Below are 17,382 nucleotides of genomic sequence, written 5' to 3' on the forward strand. Positions count from 1 at the left end.
TCTCTCTGCCCCTCCCCTGCTTGTGCTTTCTCTCTCTCTCTCTCTCTCTCTCCCTCTCTCTCAAAAATAAATATTTTTTAAAAGCCATGTCCTAACTCTTAAAAAAAAATTATGTATTTATTTTTGAGAGAGAGAAAACACGGGTGGAGGAGGCAGAGAGAAGAGAGAGAATCCAAAGCAGACTCTGCACTGTCAGAGCAGAGCCCAAAGTGGGCCTTGAACCCACCAACCACAAGAACATGACCTGAGTCAAAGTCAGATGCTCAACTGAAGAGACACCCTGACGCCCTCCTACATCCTAACTTTTGCTGCAGGACTGGTTTTTGTTGCTGTTGTTATCGTTGTTTTTAAATATTTTAGCAGACTCAAAAATATGAGTCGTCTCTAAATCCTTAAGAGGCCCTAAGGAGCAAGTAATGTCCAAAAGACCACATTATTTGGGGACTACGCCTGGGAGATTAGAAAGGTTAATGTGTCCAGTACGTCTCTAATAAACCGATTCCTTTTTAAATGAGGAGTAAATCCTGTGGATGTTAAGTAGAGTCACTTGCCCACAGTCACATGGGTGGATGTTTCCCAAATGTCCCCGGGAAAGAAGATGCTCTGCTTTTTCTTCTGCCTCTTCTTTGGGATTTGTTTCACTTTCTCATCACACTGATTCATTGGTCTCAAGACTGCACTTGTGTCCGTCCTTGTAAGTCTATCATTCTGAGCTTACCCTATCGAGAAATTTACCTTAGGTGGGGCGCCTGGGTGGCTCAGTCAGTTGGGCATCTGATTCCTGATTTGGGCTCAAGTCATGATCTCACGGTTTACTGAGTTCAAGCCCCATGTCTAGTGAGGTCTGTGCACACACCACGGACCTGCTTGGGATTCTCTCTCTCTCTCCTTCTTCTCTGCCTCTCTCTCTCCCTCTCAAAAATGAATAAACACTAAAAAAAGGAAATCTACCTTGTTAATAAAACAACTGCCTCTTGTTTGTCCTCCCCACTATGCTATAAACCCTCTAAGAGTAGGAAATATAACCAGTTTACCCCTAAATGCTGGCACCTAACAGTGTGACCTGCTCATAATGGCACTCGATGACATGTTTGCTGAATGGACAGATAAATGGAATAAATGGAGGTCGCCGGATGAGTAGATGGATCAAGTGATTGATGAAAGGGAAAATGAAAGAAATAATAGTTACTACCTAACAAGATCCAATTCTAATATTGTCTCCACCCCTTTAATTAGCTGCATTCGGAACGAAGAGATGGTATAACTGGATTGGATTAGGCTTCTGGCATTAAACTCTCCAGGGGAGGGGCACCTGTGTGACTCAGTCCATACAGCACGCAACTCTTGATCTTGGGGTTGCGAGTTTGAGCCCCATGTTAGGCATAGAGATTACTTACAAATAAAATCTTAAATAAACAAGCGAGCAAACAAGTAAATAAGTAAAGTATCCCGCGGATATTATCCAAACTGGACTAAGGTACCACTTCGCCCTATTTGGCAAGCATGGCTGAGACATGCACCTCCCAGATGAAAGGCAAATTTGATCTACCTTTCAGGCTTTAGGTCTAGCTGTACTCCTAGCACTCAGCCAGTGAAATCATGAAACCATGAAATCAGGGTGCTGCCTACCACTAAGAACCCCATGAACACAGACCAGAAACTGAACAGTGACCCCCTCGAGTTGCATACCATGGCACTTTGATGGGATCTACAACTAGGAAGTAATAATCTTGCAAGGAATAACAAGGAAAGGAATATGTTTACTCTGGATTCTTTCTCCTCCTTTTTTTTTTTTTAACGTTTATTTATTTTTGAGACAGAGAGAGACACAGCATGAACAGGGGAGGGGCGGAGAGAGAGGGAGACACAGAATCGGAAGCAGGCTCCAGGCTCTGAGCCATCAGCCCAGAGCCCGACGCGGGGCTCGAACTCGCGGACCGCGAGATCCTGACCTGAGCTGAAGTCGGATGCTCAACCGACTGAGCCACCCAGGCGCCCCTTTCTCCTCCTTTTTAAAAAATGTTCTGTAGAGCTATAAATAATAGGCAATATGAGCCACTGGTTAGGAGTGAAACTTCTGGAAAAACACAGACAGCTCTACCGCTTATTAGTTGTGACATCTGAGCATGTTATTTAATTTTGAGGAAAGAATAACACCTAGCACAAGGCAAGTACTCAATACATATTCATAATACAAATTTTATTATGCTTTTATACTGATCTAGAATCCCATCAGCAGATACTTAGAATCCAATGAAAATAATTTTCCTAGCTAGTTTTCTAAATATATTCAGTATGTGTATATATACATTTACATCTACATGTACACACACATAGTCTGAGCAAAGAAAACTTAGTGGTTACTAGTGGGAGCTCTAGTATCCATTTGGATAGCCTGGGTTCCAGTCTCTTCACAAATGGAAGGCAAGACACTTAACCTTACTAAGCCTCAGCTTTCTCATCTATACACGAGAATAATAGTAATACTTCCTTCATAGGATTTCCACATGGATTAAATGAGGAATTATAATAAAAGCAAGCAGCATATACTTGGTATTTCACAAGAGTTAGATTTTTCTTTTATTATATGCACAATGTCTTCCAGGTTAGTCTCTCTACACTCTAATACACAAGATCTAACAATGTACTAACAAAATCTCAACTCTAGGGTAAAAATACTGACATTTATAAGGGGGAAAACCCAAACACATTAACACTCACATATAATAATCAGTACCCTTTTCCCAAAAATATATTGGTCACTTTTTTACTGTTTTTGTTGTTGTTGTTGTTGTTGTTGTTGTTTTGGCATGGGTCTAATAAAATACTTTATTTTAAAATTATTTCAAATGTAAAGAAAGTTGCAAGAATAAGAGTGGTACAAACAACACTGTATACGTTTTATGAAGACTCAAATATTATGAATATTTTAACCTACTGGCCTGTCATCTGTTCTTTATCTCCCCCTCCCCACACATAGTATATTTTTAACCATTTTCAATGTTTTGTAGCCATTCAAGATCAAGGGGCATTCGCCACGGCCTTTTACCCCTAAACACATCATAGTGTACTGCCTAAAAACAGGAATGTGTAAATGATTAATTTTAAACCAAGAGGAGAATATGTCATCGAGCAGGTAATAAGTCTAGTTCATTCATACTGTGGTTGAAATAATATAAGTGACATTTCCTTGCTTAAGTTTAAGGTCATTGGGGTGCCTGGGTGGCTCAGTCAGTTAAGCATCCGACTTTTGATTTCGGCTCAGGTCATGATCTCAGGGCTCGTGGGATCCAGCCCTACGGCCGGGCTCTTCACTGACAGCCCAGAGCCTGCTTGGGATTCTCTATCTCTCTCAGTGCTCCTCCCCCACTTGTCCACCAACACCCCCCAAAACAAATAAATAGAAACATTTAATTTAAAAAAGGAAGTTTTAGGTCGTTATCTGAGGTAGCTCATTTCATATGAACTTTAGGTAAGCCCATCAGAGCATCACCAGTTAAGTATCCTTACTTAGACCTTGGCATAAATGCACATAATCCATTACAGAAGCAAGAAAATATATTTGTAGATAGTTTTAGGGAACACATTTGACACAAGGAGGTTTCTTTAAAAATATGTTGTACTTCATTCTCTTGACTCATGCTTCTTGGGATGCCAAAATTTGATAAAAACCTTTCCTTAAAATAATAGATGGTAAAGATAATATGAAAACCTCCCTGTCCCTACATAAATTGCTGTGGAAATTGTTTTATAATTGCAACACATCTTGATGAAGAATCTCACCCAGAATTATAAAGCAATTAAATAAATTAACATGTCTGCCAAATGGATATATGTTATTATCCGACACCCAGCCAAGGACTAATCCATATGGTATTAAGAGAAGACTCATTTTCAAATTCAGTAGGTTAATTTAAAGCATGGTCTTTGAGGTGATGCACCCAAAGAAATAAACCCAGAGCTTGGACTCTTGGGAGCAAAGGATTCTGGGTTCCATCATTATCAAATAGTGCATAACACACCTGAGTCACTTAGCTAAGTTCTCCCCCTCTCAAGCGCCATACTCATAATACAGAGATGATAATACCATACTTCTAAGGGCTTGCAAAGGGTTAAAAGAGACAACACTTGTAAATCATTGAGCACAGTGCCTGGTACATAAAGTAAGCCCTTGATTAATGATGGAGGTTATTATGAAGCAATGAGGCTGATCTAACATGTTTTGATAAGAAGATTATCAATTATATCAACTCTAATTAAACTTAAATCTAAACTCCTATGACTTTCCTTTTTTATTTTAACACCCCTGAGCACCTCACAATAAAGAACACAAGCCAAACCATGTTTATATGAGGCTATTAACAGACACTTATAAATCAAGTCCAGCGTGAGGAGCTTTTAAGTTTGTAGTTTTTCTTTTCTTTTTTTCCTCCAAAATGACTCCATCCATTCAGCAAATATACAATGGCAATTAGGGTTAACAACATCTAATAAGAAATACAAAGAACAAGAACACTGGGGAATTAGCTGATGCTGGGAATATACAGAGAATGTGCTGTTTCAAGCACGCCTATGATTGGTTAAACCATCCAATTATTAATCTTCACTATGTTTTTGCCTAGCATCCAGTGCTGGGTTGTTCCTCGACAAATGTTAGAAAAGCTTTTTTCTTTTTTATGGATTTTATTTTTAAGTTACCTCTACACGCAACGTGGTCCCGAATCTAGAACCCCCCTGGATCAAGAGTTGCCTGCTCTCCCAACTGAGCCAGCCAGGTGCACCTGGAAAATCATTTTTTAAAACCTACCTTGTCCCCCTTCTAGGGGAATCACATAAATTATCAAACTCATTTAAAAAGATAATCATAAAAATAAGGCTCAGAGCCTGAGGGGAACCTGCAAAGAGACAAGGGAGAATACTGGACTGGACAAGTCATGTTAGAAATGAGAAGGAGAGGGGTATGGAAGAAAGAAGACTGTCTGAAGTAGGGGACCTCTGGAAGATCTATGAAGTGCCATACTCACCAAGCACTGGGTACTTAGGTACTTGTCATAAACATCAGGAAAGGTATTGAGAAAATGGCACTCCAGAAAGCCTGGGTAACCTGGCCAGGTGAACGCAAGGAAGTCCCAGAGTCTGACAGGGTCTCCGGTGCTCCAGAGCCCCACACACCTGAACGTGAAGGCCCCGAGAAGAGCGGCTATCCGATGCACCCATGTCCTTCTCATGAACCCCTGATGGGGTAACTCTCTTCTCCCGTGGCAAGAAGGGATGCCACACGAGTGGCTTCAGGGCTCCTGGAGGGGCACTCCAGAAAGAAGCAATGGGGTTGGGTTTTGCATGGCCACAAACATGACGTATGCTATGCTCATGGCATTGATCAGGCGGGTGTGATCAGAGGAACAGAGAACCTCCCCACTTCCCTCACACACCTTCCACACCCCACCAGACCTTTGTGTCTATGGAAATTTATTTATAGTTATCCGAGCCCAGACTCTAACTTCGAATTCCATCTAAACAAAAGTACTTTTTTCCAAATCCCGTTTTTTTTTTTTTTAATTTGGCACAGTATTCCTTGCCTAGACTACAGCACTACTTTGTGAAACACAAATCCTATCTCAGCTTGCACTTGGTGGAATAGGGAACTGTATATGAGACATGATACAGCAAGCAGAGGGGAAAATTCCCTTGATGCAATCTTGTGTTTAAAGTGTATTCTGTGCATAAAACAGTGTGTTAAGCACTATAAAAAGTACAAAAACATATCAAAAGCAGAAGAATCCATCCCTACCCATGAATCTGCTTTGCTGCCAGACATCCCATCATATAAGCTATTTCGAGCAGCACCACATTTATTTTTTTTTTTTTTAAGTAGGCTTTACGCCCAGCATGGAGCCCTATGCAGGGCTCGAACTCACAACCATGATCAGGAGCTGAGCTGAGATCAAGACTCAGATGCTTAACTGACTAAGCCACCCAGGTACCCCTCTAGGAACACATTAAAGTCACCTGCTTAAGGATACATATTGTGGAGAATGGAGAACTGTATGGCACAATATAAACCATTCACTTCTTCCTTCTAATTCTTGGCTTCTTTGAGGACAACCCAATAGTTGATCAATGTAGAACAAATAAGGTTGTTTTTTTTTTTAAGTTTTATTAAATGCAGTTGATTTTTTTTTTGAAAGAGAGAGAGAGAAAGCATGAGCAGTGGAAGGCAGAGAGAGACTCTTAAGCAGGCTCCACGCCCAGTGTGGGGCTCGACGTGGGGTTCCATCTCACCACCGTGAGTTCTTGACCTGAGCTGAAATCAAGAGTCAGATGCTCAACTGACTGAGCCACTCAGGAGCCCCAGTTTTTTAAAGTAAGCTCTATACCCAACGTGGGGCTTGAACGCATGACCCTGAGACCAAGAGTCATACACTTCACCAACTGAGCCAGCCAGGAGCCCTGAACAAATGAGTTTTGATGAAGAAGGAAGGAAAGGTCAGGTGTAGGCAGTAAGGGGGTGGTCCTTGAGTAGGGGAAGTCCCCAGACTGCAGACCAGCTGGGGACACATGGGAAAATATAGTACCAATGGGTAAACAGCAAGGGGTGGGAAAAAGTGGAAAACTCCTGGAGAAGATGTGAGGGCAGACACTAGTCTTAGTACAGGCAACAAATCTTTGCAAACGAATAGAAAAGAGGGAGGCCTTATCAGATCCATAACATTCTGTGTGTCCTCAGTGAGGCCAGGGTGAGAGACCACACACACCTAAGCATCTTGGCAGGGAACCTTGCACACAGCAGGAATCCACAAACTGGAGCGCTTCTGTGAGCGACACTAGCCACTTTTCTGCAAGAGGCCAGGCTCTGTAAAGGCTGCAACAATCCTTTTCCATTTGAGACAGCACTCACTTTGGTTACAGGACAAGGGCAATAATCACAGTGAGAAAGTTTCCAGGGACTCTTATCAGATCAGTCCTGGGGATGCTTCCAGAACTGTCTGGCTCATGAATTATGACTTGAAGCATTCCACTTGTGTCAAACACAACCTGAAAACAGAAGTGAACAGTCCAAGAGAGAAGCCATTTTCCAACACCCAGATCTCTGTCCTCGCCCCTTCCTGATAAATTGGTCTAGTTCGTGTCATCAGCTTAAAGCGCAGAATGGGCTGAGTCCAGGCAAGCAGTACTGGAGATGGCTGTGTTTCAAAGAAACTCAGAGGTTCAAACAATACCAAAGGTGATTTGCGTCCATGATGTCATAGCCCAATTCGAGGTAACAACGACACCGTCTGTTAGCAGATGCTAAGGGGCCTATTTGAATATGGCACCTCTACAAAGAAAAACCAGGGCCACCTATGTTTATCACATGAAAGTGTCTTGTAGATCAAACACTTTTAATCCCTTTGTAAACCCCTTTAAGTCACTGATCAATGCCTCTTACAGCAGATACAATGGTTTCAGTATCAGTGAGAGCTTGGATCAACAAAGTGTTGAGGTACAGAACAAAACGGACTTATCCTTTCCTCTTTGAGATGACCTTTGCTTGAAAAGAAAGATGAGTTCTTCAGCATGGAGCTCAGAAAAGGGAGACAGAATGGGAAAGGTGGTGTTCAGCATTCCAGAGAACCCATCCGACTGGGTGAGTTGTATCTCGTTTTGACAGCAGTGGTATAGTAACTGACAAGCACTGTCAGGTAACACATTTATCTGCACAGGAAAGGCGGCCATTCCAAAGCACAAATCTCAGATGTTGTCACATCAGCGAGGACCAGAAGCCATAATGCAGAAGGCTGTCGATGCAGGAGGCACACTGTTATCTAGACTGTAATTAGGGGGAGCAGAGGATGGGCACTCCAGTTCCAGGCACACAAAGGCCCTGACTTTTTCCTCTGGGTCTGGATTACTGGCCGAGTAATCATTGGAGTCCTTACCAGCCATCTAGGGGCTCCAGCCTCTGAGCTGCCTTTTACCTTCTGAAAGTGTGATGGCAAAGCTTTTCTGCTGTGTCTCCAAAACGTCTAGCAACCAAGACAAAAAAAATAAGACGCAAGAAACAAAAAGCAAGTTCATCCATTTCTCCGTTGGTTCGTTCACTCAACAAATATCTATTCTCTGGTCCAGGCACTGAGTTAGGTGTGGGCTGGTCGCTAAGGAAGACAAAGTCCCTGACTTCCGAACAGTCAGATTCTAATAGGACAGACACTCAGCGGGCAATGCACTCAGGCACGTGAGCTGGAAGGAGGGGGTCAGAGAGGGTAGCTCTGGCAGCAGGGAAGAGGGCAACAGGCCCAAACTGTGGAGGTCTTTGTGGCGTGTAGGTTAAAGTTTAAACGAAGATGGTGTGCTGGTCAGATGGAAAGGTACGGAAAGAGGAAAAAAGAGCACGCACCCAGTTACAGGAAAGCAGCAGGTGTGTCCAGGGAATGGATGAAGTCTGTGTGACTGGGAGGGGGGACTGAGCACGTAAGAGAATTTGAGGGGCAGGGGACAAGAGTATCATTCAGGTGGTTCTAAGGAATGGAGAAGTGAGCAACCCAGATGATGTTTATAGGGATTTCAAATTCATTTCAAGGTGGTTTTTCACAGGTATACTAAAGAAGAGATTCAATGAAAAAGAAGATAGACCGAGATATCCCAAGAGAATCGCGTAATGATTTCTTAAAAGCTGAATCACCATTAAAGAATTATTAAAATTCTATCGCACATATCAGCGAGTTACTTGAAAATCAGAGATAAGATACTTATTTTTAAGGCACTGTGCCTTGCATAGCTCCAATTCCCATAAGACACCATGATTTTAAACAGCTAAATCTATAAAATTCAGCAATGAGGGGCACCTCGGTGGCTCAGTCCGTTGAGTGTTCCAACTTTAGCTCAGGTCAAGATCTTCCGCGGTTTTTGAGATCGAGCCCTGCGTCGGCCTTTCTGTTGTCAGCACAGGGCCCACCTACTATCCTCTGTCCCCCTCACTCTGTGCCCCTCCCCCACTCATGCTCTCCCTCTCAAAAATGAATAAACACTTAAATAAAATAGGGCTACCTGGATGGCTCAGTCACTTAGGCGTCTGACTCTTGGTTTCAGCCCAGGTCATGAGTTCAAGCCCCGTGTTGGGGTCTCTGCTGTAAGCACAGAGCCTGCTTCAGATCCTCTGCCCCTCTCTCTCGGCCTCTCCCTTATGCTCGCTCTCTCCCTCTCTCTCTTAAAAAATAAACATTAAAACAACTAATACAAAAATAAAATAGATAAGTAAAACAATAAAGTTCAGCAATGAGAAGCTTCCTCTCTGTTTCTTTCACTCTCCATGGTCCCTGTTATACTGCCTCAATCACACTTCTATTAATGATGCCCGGCACAGAAATTAGAACTGGTTTAACTCTGACTATGCTACCTGTGACCCGTGTGACCCTAAACAAGCTATTAACTTCTCTGAGCCTCTGTTTCCTCTAAAGGACCCATCTCTTAGGGACACCGGGGGCATCACCAAATGCTTGAACAATACCAAATGCTTGAACAATTGAATTTAGGCAGTGCTTGAAGGAAGTATTTCTCTTTCCATTTTATTAAAGAGTCAATGAGACGCAGAGAGGTTATATAACTTACACCAGGCCACACAGCTATAGAAAAGCCCTCAGACTTCACACCAGGGCTTCCGACTCACTCTGTAATCTAGTCCTCTTTGCTGACATAATTCTGGTTGTTGTGAAGGTTTTTTGGTGGCAATTGTCAATGGCAAACATAATTAGACTTCAACTCGGATGACTTTTTTCATACTGTGGAAGTAATCAAAGTTTTTGAATAAAGACAAAATAAAAGGGGAGTGGAGTAAAATAAGGACTGTGGCAAAAAAAAATAGCATTGGAGGAACACTTGAAATGAGTGGACTGTATGGTGCGTGAATTATACCTCAATAAAGCTGTTAAAAATAAGAAACATTAAAACAGCACCGGATGAGCAATGAGTTATGTGGCATTTAGAAGCGGTATGATTTTGAGGAAGTTTTACTGGTTGCTCCGTTTCCTTACCTGTAAAATAGGGATGCTATTACCTGCACTGTCTTTGCCAAGGAATTAGGAGAAAATGGAATCTTAAGTGGTAAAACCCATCGTGGTGATATGATGACACTAAAAAGAACCTGAGAATGAAGGGGCTTTATTTATTACTTTCTAGTGACACGTGGACCTCCTAACGCGTGTAAGACAAGACGTCTACCCCAACTCGCAAGCACCTGTTCATGAGGTCATCACTTCTCAAAATGGTGAAGTCACTAAAATAGCAGCAGCAGGAAGTTCTGGAAAATGCAGATTATGAGAGCTTGTCTCCTCATGGGACAGTTACAACATCATCAGGAGGTTGTGTTCTCTAAAGGAAGGGCTTCCTACTCCGTTGGCACGACAGGTTTGGTAGAGAGTTCTGCTTTACCAGTCACAGGGGCCAAGGAATCAAAATAAACAAAAACGTGGCTTGAGTTCTCGAAGCCTGTAACCGAATCCCTGGTGACCTGTGGTCTACTCATGTTCAAAGGTACACATGCTGTGCCAGACTCAGAAACAGACCTCTTCTGAATTTCCTTCCCATTTTATGAAGGAAATGTAAAATGAAACGCTACTTGTTTTCTCTTTCAGGAGAAAGACCATTTCTTCCTTCCCAGTTCCCGATTTGTGGGTTTCATAGAAATGAAACATTAGTACCAAGGGCTTTATGCGAGCAAAGACAAAACAGGATTTTTCACTGTTTTTAAAAGGCTGAGGTCATTTTTGCCCCAATTCCTATATAGTGGTAAGCTTTAAAATCAAGCCATTTAGCTCACAGTCAGGTCCTATAAATCAGGGGAAAAAATAAATGGGAAAGCAAGCCAAAACGTAACCATAGTAACACCACAGATGCGTCAAGAAATGGTGTGTTCATTTGCTTCATTCCCCATTTCTTAAATTGGAATCTAAGTAAGGGAAAAATTACACAGAGAACAATCATGATTCTGCAATTACTGAATTCTGCAAAACGGCATTCAACCTGCTGTCCTAGAATTTCAGAGGCAGCTATGGTACAGCTACAGAAATAGCCCCGGGTGGTGAGAGTCGAAAAGACCCCAATTGGACACTTAGCAGTGACTTGATCTCCCCACGCCTCTGTTTCCTCATCTGTAAACTGAGAATTAAAAATCCCAACCTCCAGGGGCCCCTGGGTGGGTCAGTTGGTTAAGCACCAGACTTCGGCTCAGGTCATGATCTCGAGGTCCATGAGTTCGAGCCCCGTGTTGGGCTCTGTGCTGACAGCTCGGGACCTGGAGCCTGCTTCAGATTCTGTGTCTCCCTCTCTCTGCCTCCCTCTCCCGCTCATGCTCTGTCTCTGTCTCTCTCTCAAAAATAAATAAACATTACAAAATTAAAAAAAAAAAATCCCAACCTCCAAGAGTTATTTGAGGGTTAATACTAGTTAGCATATCAAAGTCAGGACTTTGGACTGTTGGACTCAAGAGACCAGAAGTTCTGATCACCTTTAGCCTTGTTTGTTTTTAATTTTTTTAATGTTTATTTATTTTTGAGAGAGAGACAGAGACAGAGACAGAGAGAGACAGAGTATGAGCAGGCAAGGGGCAGAGAGAGAGGGGGAGACTCAGAATCTGCAGCAGACTCCAGGCTCTGAGCTGTGAGCACAAAGCCAGACGCGGGGCTTGAACTCATGAACCATGAGACCATGACCTGAACCAAAGTCGGGCACTCAACCGATGGAGCCACCCAGGTCCCCCCCACCCCTGCCTTTAGCCTTGTTTTTATTGGCTTACCTTAGTGCCTTGGTTTCTTGAGCCATAGAACAATTTATGATCCCTTTATAACCCATACAATTAACATTAGAAATTATTATTAATCCAAGTGTAAAAAATTGTTGGTAGGATACAAGATTATAGCATTCCATTCCAACGCTGAAAGACTAAAAGAACGGAGGCCCAGATACATTAACACATTATCACAACAGTTTCACTGTCAAGGCAACTCTGCTACTCAGCAGAAAGACACAACCTTGGGGCACTGACCCAAGTTCCTTGCACTCAACCTCTTTTCCCTGTGGAGCCTTGGTTTTATTAATAAGTAAAATGAGGAGCAGGGAGGGCTGTTCTAGAACCTGATCTTTAAAGGTCCCAGTGTAGACTTATAACCTATGTCCCTGCGGGTCTATGGTGCCTCACATTAGTTCTGTTTACCATTTTGCAGTGGTATCGGGAAACATTAGCACTCTGGCACGACTTGCAAACTATTTTTTTTTTTCTTAAAGAAAACCATTATAGCAAACAAATCACAGCAGTAAGCTGGGTACCCTCAATTTCAAATTATTCCTCATTTTTTTTGCTGGTTAAAATATAATATTTCCTTTCTATTTTTTAATGTTTATTTATTTTAGAGACAGAGCACAAGCGGGGGAGGGACAGAGAGAACCGGAGACAGAAACTGAAGCAGGCTCCAGGCTCTGAGGTGCCAGCACAGAGCCTGACATGGGGCTCGAACTCACAAACCATGAGATCACGATCTGAGCCGAAGTTGGATGCTCAACTGACTGAGCCGCCTAAGTGCCCCTAAAAAATGGTATTTAAAAAAAAAAAAAAAAATTCAAGCTTTGAAGGACTTGGCAATAACAGAAGGGAAAAACTCCAAGTACTAAAGCCAAAATCATTCTTTCTTCTCAATTTTAAATAAAATCATGCAATTCTAAGTGTCCCCAGGATTGCCACCTCATGATTAGCTATATAGGAATGCAGGTGGGTAGTGCACGGTAATACTTCACTACAACTCAGATGCCCAAGCATCTGCCCCATGGACTGACTTCCTCCCTCCCTCTCTCCTTCTTCTCCTGCCTTTTCTTCCTTCCTTCCCTCAAAACAAAAACCTCGCTTTCATAGTCCCTATGCTCTCTGTCTTGCTTTCTCAGATTTGGTCTAATCTAATGGGTTGGGGGGACTGGAGTTTTTAATTGGTGGAAGCCATTTCTTCAAATGCAATTATGTGTGAAATCGAGATCAATGAATCTGGTCATGTTGGGGAAGCAGAGAGAGTCCACTGAGGCATTCTCTCCGCTGAGGGGCCACGAGGGCTCCCTGATCTCCACAGAGATCAATCTGAAGGCCTCTGGCCTGGTCCACCACAGTAATAACAATGGTGATTACCATTCACGGAGGCTTACGCCACGCCAGGACTTTGCAAAACCCTTCATCCCAGGTACTCCTCATTACAGTCTTATGGAATTCGTATGACTCAGATGTCATTTCCACTGATGTGAAAACAGGCCCCTACAAAGGATAACTAATTTACTTGACATATAAGCAAGAAAGCGGGAGGGCAAGAACCTGAAGGCCAAGGAATTCACCTTGTGCTGTGCTGTATGTCGCAGGGTCACTTAGGATGCCCTGGACTTAGGGAGGCACTAAGTGAGCAAGCCGCCCAGTGTTCCAGAACCAACTGCTGAACTCTTCTGTCTCCACTAGCTTTCCACACACACATACACCCAGCAGTCAGATGCCCCAAAAGGGCTACTTACAAGGCACAGCATGGCGGTAAAGGTTATCCCTTATGGTCTGCTGGAGCTCATGATCAGGAGAGCCTTTCTGGAAGCGCTGATTGAGAAAATGTCGCAGGTCCTTGTTCAGTTTTCCTCCTGTGAGAAATATATAAAATAGACAAAACACATCAACCACGGGGCTTCCCAGAGATGAAGCAGGTTGACAGCAGAAATGCCACCAGAAGCCATTCTACCCAGCCACTCTCGGTCATTAGGAGGACCTACTTCAGGATTCCCTCTGCAGGAGAAAAGCAAGCAAGGATGTAATAAACATAAAACAGCATTGACAGAGCATTAACTTGGGGGGATCATTTCACATAATACTAGAAGGCTCAAATAACAAAGAATTTAAACTAGGCTATTACATTTAAAATATGTGCCAGAGACCCTTGAAGACACTATTAAAGAGACAGCAAATGGCTGAGCACTTAAAGAGAACAATGGAGCAACAGCTGACAAATTATACAATGTTCTCTGACCACGGGTCCAACTGGTAGAAACTGACCCTAGGAATATACTTGCAAAAGTCTGCAACATCTCCAGCATTGCTTATTGCGGTATTTTTATAATAGCAAATAAATGAAAATCAAAGCAGATGATCTGAAAAAGACCACCAGGGATCAACTAAGTAAAGCATAGTTGATTCATACGGTAACTACTCCAAGAAAGTTATATCTGCTTAGTGTTAGTGTCAAAGGAAAATATGTGGAGTGGTGCATACTGTCTGACCCCTTTTGTGTAAAAAGGAACAAAGAAAAGGAGGCACTCTATATTGATGTGAGCCATCATCACAAAGTTTTTAACAACAGTTTCCTTTAGGTAGAAGGACATGAGCTTGGGAAGTAAGGGAGAAGATGTCTTCATTGTACAGACAGATATACAGATGTCACTCTTTAGTCTACAGACAGAGATACACAGACCTTATTATCCTGCATTGATTGCACAAACACTAGACACAGAGTGCTTTTTCACTATTGTTGTATAAGCAATAGCTACGTGAGTGAGCCTGTGTATTTCTTTGTAATTCTCTACATTAACAAAATAAAACAATAGCTAAATTACGGCTATAAAAATATGTCATAGAAACAAAAAAGGTAACCAAATGTTCTTTTTAAATTATAGACACAAATTATACTCTACAGGACCAACAGAAGGCTTGTAGATCAAGTTAGCTAATATTTATGCTTAATGGAGAAAGACTGGTTCAGTGACAGCTAAAAATAACCAGGCTAAAATCGTCTTTCCATTTTTAGACAAGATAAAAATTAGGTAAGAACATTTCTAGCCTTAGAGAAACAAAATAGCAATTCAGTATCTATGTGAACTACAAAATTCATGTCTTCAGATGGTAACTTCCCCATGGTCAAAAATGTGTATCATGAGGATGACATTGACAGTTAAGATGATGGTATGTCCTACCTAGACAGGAAACAACTGATCTTTATTTTAGTATCATGGTCAACAGATTCCTTATTACAGATGATTGCTTTATAGACTAACAAAACCTAATTTGAACTATTTTATTTGAGATGTATTATACCTAAGGTTTCAAGTGGCCAAAATCAAAATAGATATATTCGAGTCAATCCTGGGTCATTTAATAAATATTCAATAACTCATCAAATATTTGCTGAATAAAAAGGACACACATCCACCTATCCACTCCCCATCCCGCCCCTGAAAATGGTCATAAGGTTTGAACAATTTACAGAGGAATATATATGACTAGCCATCTAACCACATGAAAAGATATTTAATATCATTATCAGAAAAAGGCAAATCAAAACCACAGTGAAATTCCACTACATACCTATGAGAATGGGAAAATTTATTTTTTTATTTTTTTAATTTTTTTTAATGTTTACTTTTGAGACAGACAGAGATAGAGTAGGAGCAGGGGAGGGGCAGAGACAGAGGGAGACACAAAATCTGAAGCAGCCTCCAGAATCTGAGCTGTCAGCACAGAGCCTGACATGGGGCTCGACCCAAGGAACCATGACCTGAGCCAAAGTCAGGTCTCAACTGACTAAGCTACCCAGGCGCCCAAAGAATGGCAAAAATTTAAAAGTCAGTATCAAGTGTTAGCAAGACTGGAGAACAAGAGGAACTTGTGGGCACTGTCGGTGGGCACAGAAAATGGTTCATTCTCTCGGGAAAAGAATCTTATAAAGCTAAACCTTCACTAACCGAACGACCCAGCACTTTCACTCGCATTTATGCAAGAGAAATGAAAACAAGCACACTCCCCCACACGTACGACTTCCGGATGAATCTCCACAACAACTTTCATCACTATGTAATAGTCCAAAACTGGAAACAACCAAAATATCCATCAACAGGGGAAAGGATAAGCAAGCTGCCCTCAATTCAAATAGGGTGCTACACAACAGTTAACGGGAAGAGACCACTAACGATGTAGAGTACCATTCACACACCGAAAACACATAATGCTGAGCAAAGGCAGCTAGACACAAAAGGCAATATTGTATACGATTCCACTTACATATAAAGTTTTAGAATAATCTAAACTTTAGTGACAAAAAGCAGTTGAGTGGTTACCTGGGGCTGAGGGTAGGCAGAGGCTGACTGCAAAGGGGGACAAAGGAGTAAGATCTATGGAGTGTCCCAATGTCAGTTTCTTGGCTGTGCAATTGTACTATACTTATGTAACCAGTTCTCCCTGGGGGGAACCTGGATGCAGGGTACAGGGGATCTCTGTAGTACTGTTTACAATTTCCTGAGAGTCTAGACTGACTTTAAGACAAAAAGATTTTTAAAGTTTTTTTTTAAGTTTATTCATTTATTTTGAGAGATAGAGAGTGTGTGAGTTGGGGAGGGAAGACAGAGAGGGAGAGAGAATCCCAAGAAGCCTCAGCACTGTCAGCAGAGAGCCCAACATGGGGCTCAAACTCACAAACCATGAGATCATGACCTGAGCACAAATCAGGAGTCGGACACTTAACCGACAGAGCCACCCAGGTGCCCCAAGATGAAAAGTTTTTCAAGGGGGGAGCACAAGGAAGTGTTTGAAGTAGATGCCAGTACAGAAAATCTTGATCGTGGCAGTGATAATATGGGTTTATATATTTATCGAAACTTATGGAACTGTGTGTGTGTGTGTGTGTTTGTACACTGGATACAATTTATAGCATGTATGTGACACTATTACGAAATTGATTTCAAAAGTTTAAAAAATAAACATGATTACCCAATGACTATGTGATAGGCTATTCTAAATGCTTAATTCTCAATTTCGCAGCAGAGAGATGAAGTGAAAGGAAAACAGGTTAAATCTTGATAGTTAAGACAGAAAGCCTTGGGTTTAAATCCCGGCTCCACTGTTTACTAGCTGGTGAACCCAAGCACACTGTTTCACCTCTGAACCTTATCTGTGAAACAGAGCTCTGATAAAACAGAAGCCCTGTCATGAAATTGGTATAAGGATTAAATGAGATGCCAACACTGCTTGGCAAAGAGAAGGTGCCATGATAATGTAGAGTGGACAGTCACTGAGGCAAGGGAGGGGGAAGAGCTGAGACCTGTTCATAGATGGGCTGTTACTCTTTTTCAAAATGCCCATAAGCATAAAGCCCATTCCATTACTTAGAAATAGCTATGAACAAAATACAGGCACAGGGAAATTCATACTAAAGGATACTTCTAGAGTTTCTGGAAGGGAATAAAACTCTACTGGTGCTAAAATTGTCCGGCCATATGTAAATGGGTTAGTATTCAGTGCATACTTAATACATTGTTGGCGCTGTGCTGGAGTTGAAATGAAACCAACTGGTAAATCACTGATATTTAGGAGTCACATCGGCCAACTCTATCTCTAGGTAGAAGGTA

The 17,382-nt window shown here is 42.0% G+C and overlaps 1 protein-coding gene across 5 annotated transcripts in view; it reads right to left on the bottom strand.

The window, feature by feature from the left end:
• MAGI1 (membrane associated guanylate kinase, WW and PDZ domain containing 1) overlaps nt 1–17,382 on the bottom strand; it is a 632,775-nt gene that overhangs the window by 236,513 nt on the left and 378,880 nt on the right. For all 5 annotated transcript variants that reach the window (XM_047096305.1, XM_047096308.1, XM_047096307.1 and 2 more), the window contains exon 2: nt 13,516–13,632. In XM_047096305.1, coding sequence (XP_046952261.1) covers nt 13,516–13,632 — 117 coding nt within the window. The remainder of the gene's footprint in view (nt 1–13,515; nt 13,633–17,382) is intronic.

Source organism: Lynx rufus, unplaced genomic scaffold (assembly GCF_022079265.1).
Source record: "Lynx rufus isolate CCGP_SWC_20201006 ecotype Redwood Valley unplaced genomic scaffold, mLynRuf1.p SCAF_4, whole genome shotgun sequence".
Classification (NCBI taxonomy): Eukaryota; Metazoa; Chordata; class Mammalia; order Carnivora; family Felidae; genus Lynx; species Lynx rufus.